The following is a 16604-nucleotide window of genomic DNA, read 5'->3' as shown; positions in this document are numbered from 1 at the left end:
TTGTTTTAGCCCAACACTACGGTGGTTCAAAGAACCAATCTGGGAATTTTGTTGTCCTTATTCTAAATTAGTGGTGGCAAAGTGGTTAAAAGAAAACAGTTAACCACCCATATTATCCACTAAAAAATGGATTGGACAATGAACTTTTTAAAAACGGGTCAAATATAGATAAAAACCATATTATTCATTTAGACAATGGTTAACCAATGAGTTTAACTTTTACATGTGTAAAGCCTCAAATTGGGGGTTCCTCAAGTTTAGGACACTAGGAATTCTCCCAAAAGTGATCTCATATTGAAGAAGTCATGGATAATATGGTTACCCATATTATCCGCCGGTTAATCCGTTTTTTATCCATATTAAATATGGGTTGGGTCGGATAATTTATCCGTTTTTTCATTCCCGTTTTCGACCCGAACTATATCCGACCGAACTCGCCCGTTTTCCACTCCTATTCTAAATGATGGAATTTGCATCCTATCCATACTGATGACTCCTTTATTCTGTATGGAAAGTTCAGCTTCATTGAATTATATTTTAGCAGATAAGAGAGAGGTTGCATGTTTAGCTAATTTCCTTCTCTATATAGCAGTGGGTGATCTTGATGTCTCTCATGTGAACTTTTCTTTGTATCAAAGCTAGCTATATCAGTATGGAGTGTCCATGACGCCATGCTTTTGCCGTGAATCATGTTTGACAACAAGTATTGAGTCCAGTTCAAGGGTGAGATTTTGAAAGGCCTGATTGCTGCACCAGTTGATTTTGTTCGGTCAATATAGATCAGGTGCTACAACTTTTTCTACTTAGTTTATTTTCTTTTAACACCTATTCTATTAGTGTAACGACCCAACTGGTTATTTTGAGCATTTGCATTTTGTTCAGCTGTTTGATATCTTGAGTAGCTTCATATGATGTATTATGACTTGTGTGAGTCGTCGGTTTTGGTTTTCAGGTGATTCGGGATTCACTTGGAAGAATGATTCTCGACTAGGAAGTTTTAAGTTGGAAGAGTTGACCAAGTTTGTCTTTGGTGTGTTTTGACTTCGGATTAGAGTTTTGATAGTTCCGTTAAGTCCGATAGTATTTATGGACTTGAGCGTATGCTCGGAATTGCATTTGGATGTTTCTAGAAAGTTTCGGCACTATAAAAGTTGGAAATTTGAAGGTTTGGAATGTTCATAAGTTTGACTGAGAGTTGACTTTGATGATATCAGGTTCAAATTGTTGTTCCAGTAGTTGGAATAGGTTCGTTATGTCATTTGAAACTTGTGTGCAAAATTTTAGGTCATTCCGGGTTGATTTGATATGATTCAGCACGAGTTTAAGAAGTTGAAAGTTCAAAAGTTCATCAAGTTTGATTTGAGGTACAATTTGTGGATTTGATGTTTCTATGTGTAATTTGAGGCATCGAGTAGGCCCGTGTTATGTTTTGAGACTTGTTAGTATATTTGTATAGGGTCTCAAGGGGCTCGGTGATACACGAAGGTGTTTCAGATCATCTTTCATTCATGTGTGATGGCTGATCTTTGCTGGATCTGGTGTGGTCACACTTGCGAAGTTATGGGCGCAGGTGCGGTGGCTGCAAATGCGGTCACGTGGACGCAGAAGCAAAGCAAGGCTGGATGAGGGAAGACCGCAGAAGCGGAATGCTGGGCGCATCAACGCGTCCACAAGAGCGGGATTCCTATCGCAGAAGCGGATGGCAGCTTGGCTGGGAGTTTGCGCAAAAGCAAGATTTGGAGCACATCTGCAGTTGCGCAGATGCGGTGACTTGGAGCGCAGAAGCAAAAGGAGCGCGAAGCGTTGGTTGATGTTGCACCTGTGATTACGCAGAAGCAGGACTTTGTCTGCAAATGCGAATGAACGGTCCTCAGTGGTTTCCGCAGAAGCGGGCCATTATCGCAGAAGCGGCATTTTTATTCGCAAATACAATAGAGGTGGGCAAAAGTTATAAATCGAGGTTTTTGTTTATTTTAACAAATTTTGAATTAGGGAGCTCGAATTTGGGCAATTTTTAAGGCAATTTTCACCACATGGATTATGGTAAGTGTTTTTTACTCGGTTTTGATTATATTCCATGATTCTATCTCGATTTTGGCATTTGATTGATGATTTCAAAAAAGAAATTGGGGATTTTTGTCCAAATTTTCCTAAAGTGAATAATTGAGTTTTGAACATCGATTTGGAGTTAGATTTGAGTGAAATAAGTATGGTTGAACTCGTAGTTGAATGGGTTGTTGGATTTTATAAGTTTTACCGGGTTACGAGGTGCGGGCCCGGGGTTGACTTTGAGTATTTGATTAAAGATTCGATCTTTATTGTTTAGCTTGGTTTATTTTGGCATTATTTGATGACTTTGAGTTACTTGTGGCTAGTTTCAAGCCATTTGGAGGTTAATTAGCATGGGATGGCGTTTCTAGAATGTTGTTTGGCTTGCTCGGTATTGGATTTGGCTTATTCGAGGGGAGTAACATTTCTAAACTTGGAATTGAGGGTAATTATCCCTAGGAACCATGTTATTTGTGATGTGTTGAGGTGACACACAAGTTAGGTGACGGGCGTGTGAGCGTGCATTGGGATAGTCCTTATTCAACTTGACTTTTAGACTAGTACCGGACTTGTTCTGCTATCATATCATGTTATATCCGTGTTTTTCCTTACTTGTTTGATTATTTGAGCTGTGATTCATGTTAGAAATCATGTTTAGGCTATGTTCTTATTCGATTGAGACCATATGAGGCTATTTCCGTTGTTTTGAGTTATCTGATTGAACGCTAATTGTACACTCAGTTATGGTTCTTCATTTGCATATCATATCTCAGTCTATGTTCATCATTCATAGTTACATCGCATGTATCATTATTTTTCCATATGTGGATTTGTTAGGCTAAGTGGTATGAGATTGTGAGCTCTTGAGACTTGAGAGGTTGATGACTGAGGCGGGTCTTAGAACCATGTTAAGAGTGTTGTTGTGGATTGGGTTACACGCCGCAGCAGGCCATACTGGTTTCTTTATCATTATTATTATTATTATTATTATTATTATTATTATTATTATTATTATTATTATTATTATTATTATTATTATTATTATTATTATCATTATTATTATTATTATTATCATTATTATTATTATTATTATTATTATTATTATTATTATTATTATTATCGTTATCATTATCATTATCATTATGTTACGACCCAAAACCAAACTGTCGTGATGGTGCCTATGGTGGAACTAGGCAAGCCACTACTCAACCATTTCAACATAATAAAAGCTTTGAAAAATACGGAAACAATTAATATTTAAAGAAAATCTTTTAAAAACAGAATAAAATTCGCAACTCAATACAAATCTCTCCCAAAATCGGGATGTCACCGAGGACATGAGCATCTACAACGGAAGATAGTCTAATACAATGTTAAAAGCGTAAAACTGAAATACAAGAAAAGAAAATGAAGGAGAGTCAAGGTCTGCGAACGTCATGTAGCTACCTCGATAGTCTCCCAAGATCCTGACTCCACACTCAGCAGTCACTGTGACCGGAAGCACCTGGATCGGTACACGAGGTGCAGGGTGTAGCGTGAGTACAACTAACTCAATAAGAAACAAATCCAACCTTTGGACTGAAAGTAGTGACAAACTCAACCGACATAGTTCAATATAGAAATAACAGTGCAGAAACGTAGGCATGCTTTCATGTTCAACAGATAAACTCAAACACAGTAAGATAGATCAAATCTGAATGATATGAAGAATATAACTCCTCTACCTCTACATGCCAATGCACATGCTGTATGTGATTCACCATGCTGACATCCTCATGTGCTCTCACTCTCAAATGCTCAATCACTCAGTACTGTATATGGCAAATCCGGTCAAGGGAAGATCCATCCCGGAATATATACATCAACTGACCATTAGTCACTCAGTACTGATTAGGGCCAAATCCAGCCCGTGGGGAAGATCCATCCCTAGGTATATAAATGCTTCGAACAAGATTCGTGTCCAGGGAAGATCTATCCCTCAATATAATCAAGCGCGCTCATTGGGGGTGTGAGCAGACTCCGGAGGGGCCCCTTCAGCCCAAGCTCTATCATAAATCAGTATAACCGCTGCGGCGTACAGCCCGATCACATAAATGTCACTCATAATCAGGCTCTCGGCCTCGCTCAGTCATCAATCTCTCCAGTCTCTCTCACGGGCTCACAATTTCATGAAACTAGCCCGAAAATGATGATATGATGTATCAATAAATAACAACAGAGACTGAGATATGATATGAAATGAATGAATATGACTGTCAGTGAAATCAGTAAGTAAACAACAAGAAACGACCACTATAGGTCCAACAGTACCAACATATAGCCTAAACATGATCTCTATCACATGATGAAAACACAGATATCAACAAGATAGAACCACTATACAGTTCCATGGAATCGACCAGGTCACAATTCTCACGGTGCAGGCCCGTCACTTGGCATGTGCGTCACCTCAACACCAATCACATAACACATAATTCGGGGTTTCGAACCCTCAAAATTAAGTTTAGAGGTGTTACTTACCTCAATCCGAGCAAGACACTACTCCAACACGCCTTTGCCTCGCAAATCGGCCTCCAAATGCCTCGAGTCTAGCTACAAATAGTACAATACAATCAATACGGACTAAAGGAATCAATTCTTCAAGAAATTACGAAGTTATAACTCAAAAATCCAAAATCGGCTCCAAGCCAGCCCCCGGGCCCATATCTCGAAATCCAATAAAAGTCATAAACTTTGGAAGCCCATTCAACCACGAGTCTAACCATACCAAATTTACTCTAATCCGATAACAAAATCCCATTCAAAACCTCAAAAATCTAGCCCAAGAACTCTTCTTTATTTCCCCAATTTTCCACCCCAAATCACAAATTTAATGTTAGAATCAAAGGCATAATCATGAAAATTAACCAAAACTAGATAGGAATCACTTACCCAAAACACCCACGTGAAAATCCCTCCAAAAGTCGCCTTCAACCGAGCTCCCAAATCATCTTTGTGTTATGAACTCAAAACCCTCATTTTTGAAACTTATATTCTGCCCAGATACATCTTCATCGCGAACGCGGAAGAATCCTTGTCACACCTCTTTTTTACACCCGCCCGAGGGGGTATATAAGGGAGTTTTTTCAATTAAAGTGACATTAATCGAAATGGTATTATTTTAATTTATTTTTAGAGTCGCCACTTGGAATATTTTATTTGGTGTCCCAAGTCACCGATTTATTTTAAAATTCCAAATCGAGGAAAATCGACTTTATTTAAAAGTCCGCGAAACCAGAAATTCTAAGTAAAGAATTCTGTTAACCCGGGAGAAGGTGTTAGGCATTCCCGAGTTTCGTGGTTCGAGCACGGTCGCTTAAACTATTAATAATTGGCCTAATATCTGATTTATTGCATGTTTTAAACCTATTGTGCATTTTAACTTTATAACCGCTTTTAATGATTTTAACCGCTTCTAGGATTTATGGAATTATCATTTGAACAAGTTACGATTGTCGTACACTTGTTTGTTTTGGAACACACCACAAATCACGCTACATGAAATGTATCCGCGATTCACGACATGTTTATTTTATTAAAATTCCAAGTTGTTATGATCGGGTTACATGAAATGCACCTCCGAATTTGGGAATTAGGTATCATGACTATGCCACGGGAACCGTACCCATAGCCACGATGATTTATTATAAAATACTCCTAAAGCAAGCTACGGATGTTCAAAGGTGTTTCTATACTAAGTTAATATTGATGTGAGGGCCATAGATTATGGATTTTGTTTGTGTATGGCACACCTCAATTTGTTTTAAAGGTTTGTATTCAACTAAAGTGAATTAAGGATGCTTAAGTTTAATCTAAATTAAAGTTCAATCTAAAATCACTAATTGTAAGTGAGCATCAGATAGTATACTAAGCATTTAATTATTTAAAAGAGTCCTGGGCCAGTAGTAAGCCCAATATCTTTTAAGAAAATTTAAAGAGGAAATATAGGCTGAAGGAACTGGGCTCGAAATTGAGCCCAGAAATGAGGGCGAACGTCAAGCTGCCTCAGCGGCTTTAATTGGGCCAATAACAGGCCTAGCTTTAAAAGACAAGCTTTCAGTATTACAATACATTTATTATGCTAGCAGAAAATTTAGAAACACTTGGGCCGAAATTGAGCCCAAAACATGGCAAAAACAGAGGCAAGTCCCATGGGGTCTGATCCTAACCTAGCTGCCCCATCTTGGGCCAGGGCCAATGGGCCAAGCGGATTCCAGTAGGTTAAATTCAAAATCCAAACTGAACGGCCTACAGGGCTCCCTTGATAAAGCCTAAGACTTGTTTACTCATCAACCAGGCCACTGTTGCCATAATGAACACAGGCCCAATTGAATTGGCTTGGATTGCCAAAGGTCACCCAAAGAGCTTGATATATACAACCTCAAACACATAATTAAAATAATTTACACTATTGCAGAATTGGTTGATTCTAATAGCAAATAACTCCAACAAAATCAAATTGCAGAAAAATCGAATTTTATTACATTTAAGGAAATTCTATCAGTTTCAGCAACTGTCCAACACCTAAAACCTTTCAAACTACAGAGCTAATCTCTACAATTAGAACTCCCATTCATGTGAAAGCCATGGAATTTATCATCTTGACCTCTGCGTCCAGGACTCATTGAGCTGGGTTTCCTCCGAGAGAAAACTGATCAACTAGTGATCAGCCTCACAGGTGTATCACTCTTAAATCAACTTATGAACATACCATCATTAACAAAGTGAAGCAAAAAACAGGGATGAACAAATTTAGGACGACGCAAGAAATGACTTCATTCAACCATTGCATAAACCAGAAATTAAGACCTTCTTATAAACCATCAATGAAAACTTGAAATTACTGTGGAGAGGCTTGAAGTAATATTTCATGACAAACAAAGAACAAATAACAAAACCAAACACTGAAACTACTGGAGTCTCACATTGCAAATCAAATCAGAAATTGGAATCATTTCTTAACAATCAAACATGCTAATCTCAGTAATCAAATACAAATGTAACATAGAAAACATCATCTTTTCATTAAATGAACTCAACATTAGAATAAGGTAGGCAGGATTTACATACCTAAATACAAAAAAATCAGCAAAATTAAACAAGCGAAAGTCTGAAATTGAGTGGAGATCCAGCAGAAATCCAAAACCACAGCTTCAAGAGATTCCTCTTCCAAAACCCAGAAAGTAAAACTTGAGAGCTAAGATGGAAAGACTTCAGATTCTAGCCATTTTTAAGATTAGAAACCCAGAAATCCCAAGGAAACCCACTCCAAACCTTGAGGTGAAAAGCAAAAAACCCAAAAAAAACTGATGGAAAGAGTAAACTGGATTTTCAAAAAAGGTTTTTAGAGAAAATCCAGAAACAAACTAATTCAGCCTTTTTTAAAACAATGCAGAACTTTGGGGTGTTTTCTAGGGTCTGAAAATCTAATTTTCTGTATAGAAAAGATACTATATATAAGCACCAAAGATGCCATGTGCTGAAGGAATTATTCCATCAGCCACATGTGATGACCCGACCCGTCGTCACATGAGTTACCGCCCCGTTTTCCCCATTTTCTGCTTCTTCATGCTTCATTGTAAGAGTCTTGTGTGAACGAGTTGATTTGGATTGGTTTTAGAAGGAAACGAGACACTTAGTCTCTTTAGGGAAGGTTTGCTTTGGAAAAGTCAACCGGATGTTGACTTATGTGTTCGAGGGCTAGGATGTGAATTCCGATGGTTCGATTAGCTTCGGGGGATGATTTGTGACTTAGGAGCGCGATCGGAAGTGATTTTAGAGGTCCGGTGTAGAATTAGGCTTGAATTGGCGAAGTTAGTATTTTGGCGAATTCCGGTTGATAGGCGAGATTTTGATCCGAGGGTCGGAATGGAATTTCGAGAGTTTTTGTAGCTTCGTTATGTGATTTGGGATGCGTGTGCAAAATTTCAGGTCATTCGGAGGTGATTTGGTTGGGTTTTTTTATCGAATGCGTATTTCGGAAGTTTTTGAAGAACTTAGGCTTGAATTCGATGTGAAATGATGGTTTTAGTGTTGTTTGAGGTGTTTTTATGATTGGAACAAGTTTGAATGATGTTTTAGGATGTGTTGGTGCTTTTGGTTGAGGTCCCGGGGCCTTAGAGTGATTTCGGATGGTCAATCGGACCAATTTCGGCCTTTGAATGTTGCAGGTTTTTCCAGCTATTTGTTGCAGAGAATTTACCCTTCACGTTCGCGTAAAGAACCACGCGTTTGCGAAGAAGGAATTTGGGAGGCAGGTGAATTACTCTTCGCGTTCGCGTGTGTGGATCCACGTTCGCGGAGGGCTAGCTGATTGTGCATCGCGTTTGCGTGGCAGAAGCCGCGAACGCGTATAAGATTTGAGGTTATGGGATTTTTAGTCTTCGCGTTCGCATATGTTCAGTCGCATTCACGTATTGGCCTGTGAAGAAGCTTCGCGTTCGCGGGGTGGTGACCGCGTTCGCGAAGGGCATTTTTGGGAAAATGGAAATTTGAGCATCGCGAACGCGAGAAGGCCCTCGCGTTCGCATTGAAGAAATTATCACCTGGGCAGAATGGTTTTAATAACATTTCCTCCGCGAGTCTAAGTTATTTTTCCACCATTTTTGAACATCCTTGAGAGCTTTTGGATGGGATTTGAAGAGGGATTCGACTGGGGTTGATTGGAGGTGAGTCCTATGACCTAAATACATGATTTAATGGTAGAATCAACATAGAAATTTATGAAAATTCATCAAAAAGGGGGGAAAAGCTAGGGCTTGGATTTTGATATTTCAAAGTGGGTTTTGATGGGTCATTTGAGCTCGGATTTGAGAGTTTTTGGTATGTATAGACTCGTGCGAGATAAGGAATCCGTTGATGTAAAATTTTCTGGAATTCGAGAAGTGGGCCGGGGGATCGGGTTTTGTAAATTTCGTGATTTTCGATGTTTTTCGATTCTTTTCGATTGGGTTATGTTCCCTTAGCCTATTGTGATGTATTCGTTGTGGTTTTGATCAGATTCGACGCACGAGGAGGCCGATTTGAGAGGAAAGGGCATAGCGAGCTAGGATTTTGGTCGGCTTGAGGTGAGTAATGATAGTAAATGATATCCTGAGGGTTTGAAACCCCGGATTTGCACAACGTAGTGCTATACTGAGGTGAAACACGCACCTTATGACGAGCGCAGGGTTATTTACTACTGGGGATTGTGACTTGGTCCGTCCCGATTGATATTTTTACCGCGTATCTACCTGAGATGTGTTTGTTATCAACATGATTTGGGCCTCTAGCCATATTTGGGCTTTATGCCGACTACTTGAGTCCTTCGTGGATTTTTATCTCTCTTCCTCACTATTTGATGTATTACTTGAACTCAGTCCTGTTGATTATACTGTTTTACAAACTCAGCCACTTTAATTGAATTTTGAGACTTAAATGATATTTTCACTGTTGTTTGGGCTGAGCACTACTATTTTATTGATGCCCGAGGGGCTTATGATGTTTTCTAGACTGAGTGAGGCCGAGGGCCATATGTGAGGATATGTTGAGTGATGTGAGGTAGGCTTTCAGGCCTTGCGAGTGATGTGAGGAGGCTTTCAGGCCTTGTGAGTGATGTGAGGAGGCTTTCAGGCCTTATGAGTGATGTGAGAAGGCTTTCAGGCCTTATGTTGATATAGCGCTGGGGCCGTAAGGGGCCCCTCCGGAGTCTGCACACCAACAGTGAGCGCGGGTACCCATATGATCTGAGAGTGAGCCCGAGGGGCTGATATTATGCTGAGTGACTGATACTGAGCCCGAGGGGCTGATACTGTTTTAAGCGATTGATACTGGGCCGGAGGGGCAGATTTCTACTCACTATCCTCAATCTCAGCCTCAATGATGATTCGAAAAGATGGAATTTCAACTTCTACGAGTATTACGGTTTCAGCGCCATAAACCAATAGATAGGGTGTGCTCCAACTAATGTGCGCACAGTTGTGCGATATCCCAACAATGCAAACGGCAACTTTCATTCCATTGTCTAGAACTTTGAATCATTTTCCTAAGAATCTTCTTGATGTTCTTGTTCGCTGCTTCAACAGCACCATTAGCTTTGGGCCGATAAGGGGTAGAATTCCGATGCGTGATCTTAAATTGTTCACATATCTCCCTCATCAAATGACTATTCAAATTTGCAGCATTGTCCGTAATGATGGTTTTAGGAATACCAAAACGACAGATGATGTTGGAGTGCACGAAGTCTACCACTGCTTTCTTAGTGACGGCTTTGAGAGTGACTGCTTTGACCCACTTTGTGAAGTAGTCAATGGCAACTAATATGAATCTGTGCCCATTTGAAGCTTTTGGCTCGATTGGCCCAATGACATCCATACCCCAAGCAACGAACGGCCACGGTGCTGACATAGGATGCAGTTCTGAAGGTGGTGCATGAATCAGATCCCTGTGTACCTGACACTGATGACACTTTCGGACAAAACTGAAACAATCCTTTTCCATGGTCATCTAGTAATAGCCTGCTCGAAGGATTTCTTTGCAAGGATGTATCCGTTCATATGGGGCCCGCATACTCCTGCGTGCACTTTATTCATGATTCTTCCGGCCTCTTGGGCATCCACACATCTTAGAAAGTTCAGATCTGGAGTCCTTTTGTACAAGACTTCTCCGCTCAAGAAGAAACCACTGGCGAGCCTTCTAATGGTTCTTTTTTGGTCTCTACTGGTTTGCTGAGGATATTCCTTTGTTTTCAAAAATCTCTTGATATCATGATAGCATGGCTGAACATTTGGTTCCACCTCCACCGTATTGCAATAACCATGCCTTTCTCGGATTTGGATTTCCAACGGGTTAATGTGGACATTACCCGGATACGGCAGCATCGAGGCCAAAATAGCTAGTGCATCGGCTAACTCAATGTGAAACCGAGGAATGTACCTGAACTTGACGGATTTGAACTTCTTGCTAAGATCTTCCACATGTTGCCTGTATGGAATAAGCTTGATGTCTTGGGTTTCCCATTCACCTTGAGCTTGTCAGATAATCAAATCAGAATCTCCCATGATTAGCAATTCTTCCACATCCAGGTCAATTGCAATGTTCATGCCCATAATGCAGGCTTCATACTCAGTGGTATTATTCGTACAAAAAAACTGAAGCCGGGTTGTGGCCGGATAGTGCTGACCAGTGGGCGAAATCAAAATTGCCCCAATCCCAACACCTTTTGCATGTACAGCTCCATCGAAGAACATTTTCCAAGCATTAGTGTCTTTCGGAATTATCTCAACTGAATTTACTTCCTCGTCCGCAAAGTAGGTACTCAAAGGCTGATATTCATCATCAACGGGATTTTCAGCTAGGTGATCCGCCAAGGCTTGAGCTTTCATTGCCGTGCGAGTGACATAGACTATGTCATATTCGGTGAGCAGGATTTTCCATTTTGCCAACCTCCCCATAGGCATTGGTTTTTGGAATATGTACTTTAGAGGATCCAACCTGGTTATGAGATAGGTGTTGTAGGCCAACAAGTAATGCCTAAGCTTCTGAGCGACCCAAGTTAAGGCGCAACAAGTTCTTTCCAACAAAGTTTACTTGGCTTCATAACTAGTGAACTTCTTGCTCAAGTAGTATATGGCTTGTTCTTTCTTCCCGGTCACATCATGTTGCCCGAGAACACATCCAAAAGAATTCTCCAACATCGTCAAGTACAGGAACAATGGCCTTCCGGGCTTGGGTGGAACCAACACTGGTGGATTCGACAGATATTCTTTGATTTTGTCGAAAGCATCTTGACACTCATCTGTACATCTAATCACCCCATCTTTCTTCAACAGCTTAAAGATGGGCTCACACGTAGAAGTCAACTGAGCAATGAACCTGCTGATGTAATTCAATCTTCCCTGCAGACTCATCACCTCTTTCTTGGTTCTTGGAGGAGGCAAATCGCGAATAGACTTTCTCTTTGTTGGACCTAACTTGATGCCTCTCCGACTGACTACAAACCGCAAAAGTTTCCTCTGATGGTACTCCAAATGCACACTTAGCGGGATTCAACTTCAAGTCATACTTAAGCAGCCGCTCAAAGAACTTTTTCAAATCTCGCACATAGTCGTCCTGCGTCTTGGATTTAATGATCACATCATCCACATACACCTCAATTTCCTGGTGCATCATGTCGTGAAAGATGGCAGTCATAACCCTCATGTAAGTTGCCCCGGCATTCTTCAAACCAAATGGCACGACTCTGTAACAGTAACTACCCCAGGGTGTGGTGAAAGCCGTCTTTTCTGCATCTTCTTCGTCCATCAGAACCTGGTGATACCCAGCATAACAATCCATAAAAGACTATCTCATGTTTGGCACAGTTGTCAACAAGGATGTGGATGATTGTTGTCCTTGGGGCTTGCTTTGTTCAATCCCGATAATCAACACACACTCGGATTTTCCCGTCTTTCTTTGGTACTGGGACCACATTAGCCAACCATGTGGTGTATCGTACCACTCGGATCACACCTGCCTTTAACTGTTTGGTGACCTCTTCTTTGATCTTGTCACTGATGTCAGTTTTGAGCTTTCTATGTTTTTGTTGGACAGGGGGATAACCGGGGTAAGTTGGCAATTTGTGCACCACTAAATCAACACTCAGCCCTGGCATATCATCATAGGACCAAGCAAACACGTCTTTGAATTCGAACAAAAGTTGGATCAATGCATTTCTAGTACTTTCATCAGTGTGAATGCTTATCATGGTTTCCTGGACCTCTTCCGAACTACCCAAATTAACTGGCTCGGTTTCATTAAAGTTTGGCTTAGGCTTATTCTCAAATTGTTCCAGTTCTCGGTTAATTTCCTTAAAAGCCTCATCTTCATCATATTCTGGTTCTTGATTCATTATTTCACAGTTAGACAACATGTTTAGGATCTGGGCATGAAGTCCGCAAGCATGTCATGTTATTTAAGTCCGCATTATTAGAACTGAAAAGAGAGATAAGACAAATAACGAAATATTAGAAAGAATAAAGAAATAGATTCATGGGCAATGAAATATTGATTTCATTTCATTGAATTTTAATGATAGGAGGGTTTACATTGGAATTTAAAAGACAATAAACTAAAACACATTCAAGTTACACCCTGAAATAACTCGAAATATAGAAAAAGTGGCAAGACTGAAACTACCAGGATTCCCTCCTGACTGGGAACGGAGTAGCCTCCCAATTTTGAAGCTTGGCATTCGGCCCCGCATATTGCACCTCAGCGGTGCTCGAGCCTTCACCCGGCTGGACCATATGAGCGTCATATAACATCTGCCTTATCGCTCCACAAATGTCCACGATTTCCTCGATCGTGAAGGCTTCATCTTCTTCCTTTACGTATCTAGGCTTGACAAATGTCTTGGAGATATGCGAGACCGGCTGAGGCAGGGCCCACCCATTCTTTTTACGTTCATTAGCCCATGTCACATTAGCTTCTGTGGCTTGGGAACCCACACTGAAGAATTTCTCACTGGCAGTTAGAGTGATGGGTTCTGTGATGCCTTGCAAAGATGCCCCAAGCCCTTTCCTGGTCTTGTACCTGTGCTTGATTATTTTAGTGGTGACCATGATGGACGCATTTGACAAGAAAGGTTGAGGACACGGTGTTCCTTCCTCACACTGATCCCCGACTACAATCTCAAAAGCTTGGTAAACTATGTGCTCGCTACCTTCCTTGGCCTCTAGACATGGAACTGATGGGTCCCTATAGATTGACTACTCATCTTCTCCATGGACCACGATTTCTTGGTTTTCGTATTCAAATTTAACCATCTGGTGAAGAGTAGAAGGTACGGCACCTGCAGCATGGATCCAAGGCCTTCCTAGGAAGAAATTGTAGGAGGTGTCCATGTCTAAAACTTGAAATGTCACTTCAAAATCCACAAGGCCGATAGTTAGGATTAAATCAATCTCCCCTATGGTATCTCTTTTGACGCCATCAAAAGCGCGTACACAAATATTGTTGGGCCTAATTCTTTCAGTCCCAATTTCCATTCTCTGCAAGGTCGAGAGAGGACAGATGTTGACCCCAAATCTGCCATCCAACATAACTCTCTTCACGTAGTATCCTTCACATTTAACAGTCAAATGGAGAGCTATGTTGTGGGCAGCCCCTTCCGGAGGCAAGTCATTTCGACTGAACGAGATCCGATTGACTTCAAAAAATCATTCCGCCATTCTTTCCAGTTGCTCAACCGTGGTCTCGACAGGAACATATGCATCATTAAGTGTCTTCAACAGCACTTTCTGATGCTCATTCGAACTTATAAGTAGAGACAGAAGTGAGACCTGGAGGGAGACTTCCGGAGTTGGTAAATTACATCATACTCCGAGGTTTTCATCTTTCGTAAGAATTCCTCTGCCTCTTCAGCACTGACTGGCTTTTTAAGCGGGAAACGGTTCTGTTTGGTCTTGTTCAACTCTTCCAGATTAAGGTACTCCCTAGAAGGGTTTGTTTCATTCACTTCCCCCATGATTTCTTTTCCTTTGTACGTTACCACTGTTTTGTTATAATTCCATGGGACGGCAGTGGGGTCCTTCATGGGATTCTGTAGTGCGCGGCTGATAACCACAGGCTCATTCAGCCTGGGTGAAATTATCGGCTCCCGCGCCACATAAATCCCCTTTGGTACGTACATCTTAGGTCCCTTGTCTAGCTCAAACCTTTTGGGGGGACTTAACACTAATTGTTCTTTTCTGGGGGCCCTGGGAACATAAAGAACGACATCTTTAGGAGGTACTGCCCCTGTTTGGGACTCCACAGTCTTTTCTATTCTTTGAGGAGTGGAGTTGCTTTTCTTCTCGTCTTTAGCTGGCTTTGCTGCAGCTTTGGTCTTCTTTTCAACATGGACGATAGCAATGATAGCCTTCAAAGCTGGGTTGAACTCTCTGTCTTCACAAATCATCCCAATAACTGGCCCGTTGTTGTGAGCCGGCAGTGGGTTATTGGTAACATTGGGAATCTCCTCATCCCTCAAAACTATCCGCTTTTGCTCTATCAGGTTCTCGATTGCTCTCTTAAGGGTCCAGCAACCTTCAGTATCATGCCCCTCGGCCCCTGAATGATAAGCACATCGGGTGTCGGGTCGGTAGGAGGGTGACTCTAGGTTTTGCCTGTTTGGAGGTATGGGCTGCAACAAACCCATTTGGACCAACTTAGGGAAGAGGCTAGAGTATGATTCACCGATGGGCGTGAAGTTGTTTCTTCTGGGTGGCTCACGGGCACGGGCATTATATGGAAAATTATTTTGTGGGGGTTGGGGATTATATGGAGCTTGGTAAGGAGGGTTATTTCTAGGAGGTGGAGCTCGGTTTTGGTTAAATTGTTGTTGTGGCCGAGCGTATGGCTGGGCATTCATCACCGCAGAAGGCTGAAGGGCCATGGCGTAAGCCGCATCTTGGTGAGGATAATAATGTTGTGGGGTTCTGGGAGAGGAACCAAATTAACCTCGGGGTTGATGAGGATTTCTCAGACTTGAGGTCATCATTGCTACCTCTTCTTTCTTTTTTCGGTTTGCTGTAGCCCCCGACCCGCTCTGGATTTCTTGAGAGGTGGCTCTTATAGCTGACTGGCTCAGGATACGACCTATTTTCAAACCATTCTCTACCATTTCTCCAATCTTTATAGCTTCAACAAATGGCTTGCCCATAGCAGACATCATGTTTTGGAAGTCATCAGCCTCTTGGGCTTGCAAGAAGACACTGACCATCTCGTTCTCATCCATTGGGGGGCTTTACCCTGGCAGCTTGTTCGCGCCACTTGACAGCATACTCTCGGAAACTTTCCGAAGACTTCATTTTGAAATTGGACAAAGAGTTTCTATCTGGAGCTATGTCTATGTTGTACTGGAATTGTCTGACAAAGTCTCGGGCCAAGTCATCCCATATGTGCCAGCGGGAAATGTCTTGATCCATATACCATTCAGATGCAATCCCGACTAAACTCTCCCCGAAGTAAGCCATTAGGAGCTCTTCTTTTCCACCCGCTCCCCTCAACTGATTACAATACCTCTTCAGGTGAGCTATAAGGTCCCCATGTCCATCATATTTCTCAAATTTGGGAGTCTTGAAACCGATGGGAAGATGAACATGCGGGAACATGCACAAGTCAGCGTAGGATACACTCTTCTGGCCACTCAGGCCTTGTATGTTGTTGAGACTTTGCTCTATGCTTTTCATTTTCCGAGTGATCTCCTCTTGTTCAGGATTCTTTACAGTTCTCTCTTGTCCCGCGGTAAACACATACGGAGGTTGTTAAGGGTAGGAGTTTGTAGTGACATGAGCCGTGTCTGGTAGAAATGGTGGTGTTTGGAAAGTAAACGATGACAGCTCAAAGCTTGGCCTGGGCAATGTCGGCTATGCCGTGGCCAAGGTTGGTCGTGCGGTGAATATGTTTGAAGCCACTCCCGAAATCAATGCCTGTGGGCGAACCTCAGAAGGCGTTCCGGCGAAATGGGCTGACATGGTGGGGTATCCAAGTGGGGTATTCGGCTAATTTATAGGGAT

General features: G+C 41.7%; 1 protein-coding gene across 1 annotated transcript; it reads right to left on the bottom strand.

The window, feature by feature from the left end:
- Positions 1–13814: 13814 nt before the first annotated feature.
- On the bottom strand, positions 13815–15823 carry LOC109208405. Its single transcript, XM_019371517.1, has 3 exons — positions 15547–15823; positions 14388–15156; positions 13815–14235 (listed from the first exon to the last, which is right to left on the bottom strand). Exons 1-3 carry the CDS (start codon positions 15821–15823, stop codon positions 13815–13817), a joined length of 1467 nt encoding a protein of 488 aa, XP_019227062.1.
- Positions 15824–16604: the final 781 nt, after the last annotated feature.

This window comes from Nicotiana attenuata, unplaced genomic scaffold (assembly GCF_001879085.1).
Source record: "Nicotiana attenuata strain UT unplaced genomic scaffold, NIATTr2, whole genome shotgun sequence".
Classification (NCBI taxonomy): Eukaryota; Viridiplantae; Streptophyta; class Magnoliopsida; order Solanales; family Solanaceae; genus Nicotiana; species Nicotiana attenuata.
This window is presented reverse-complemented; position numbering and strand designations above follow the sequence as displayed.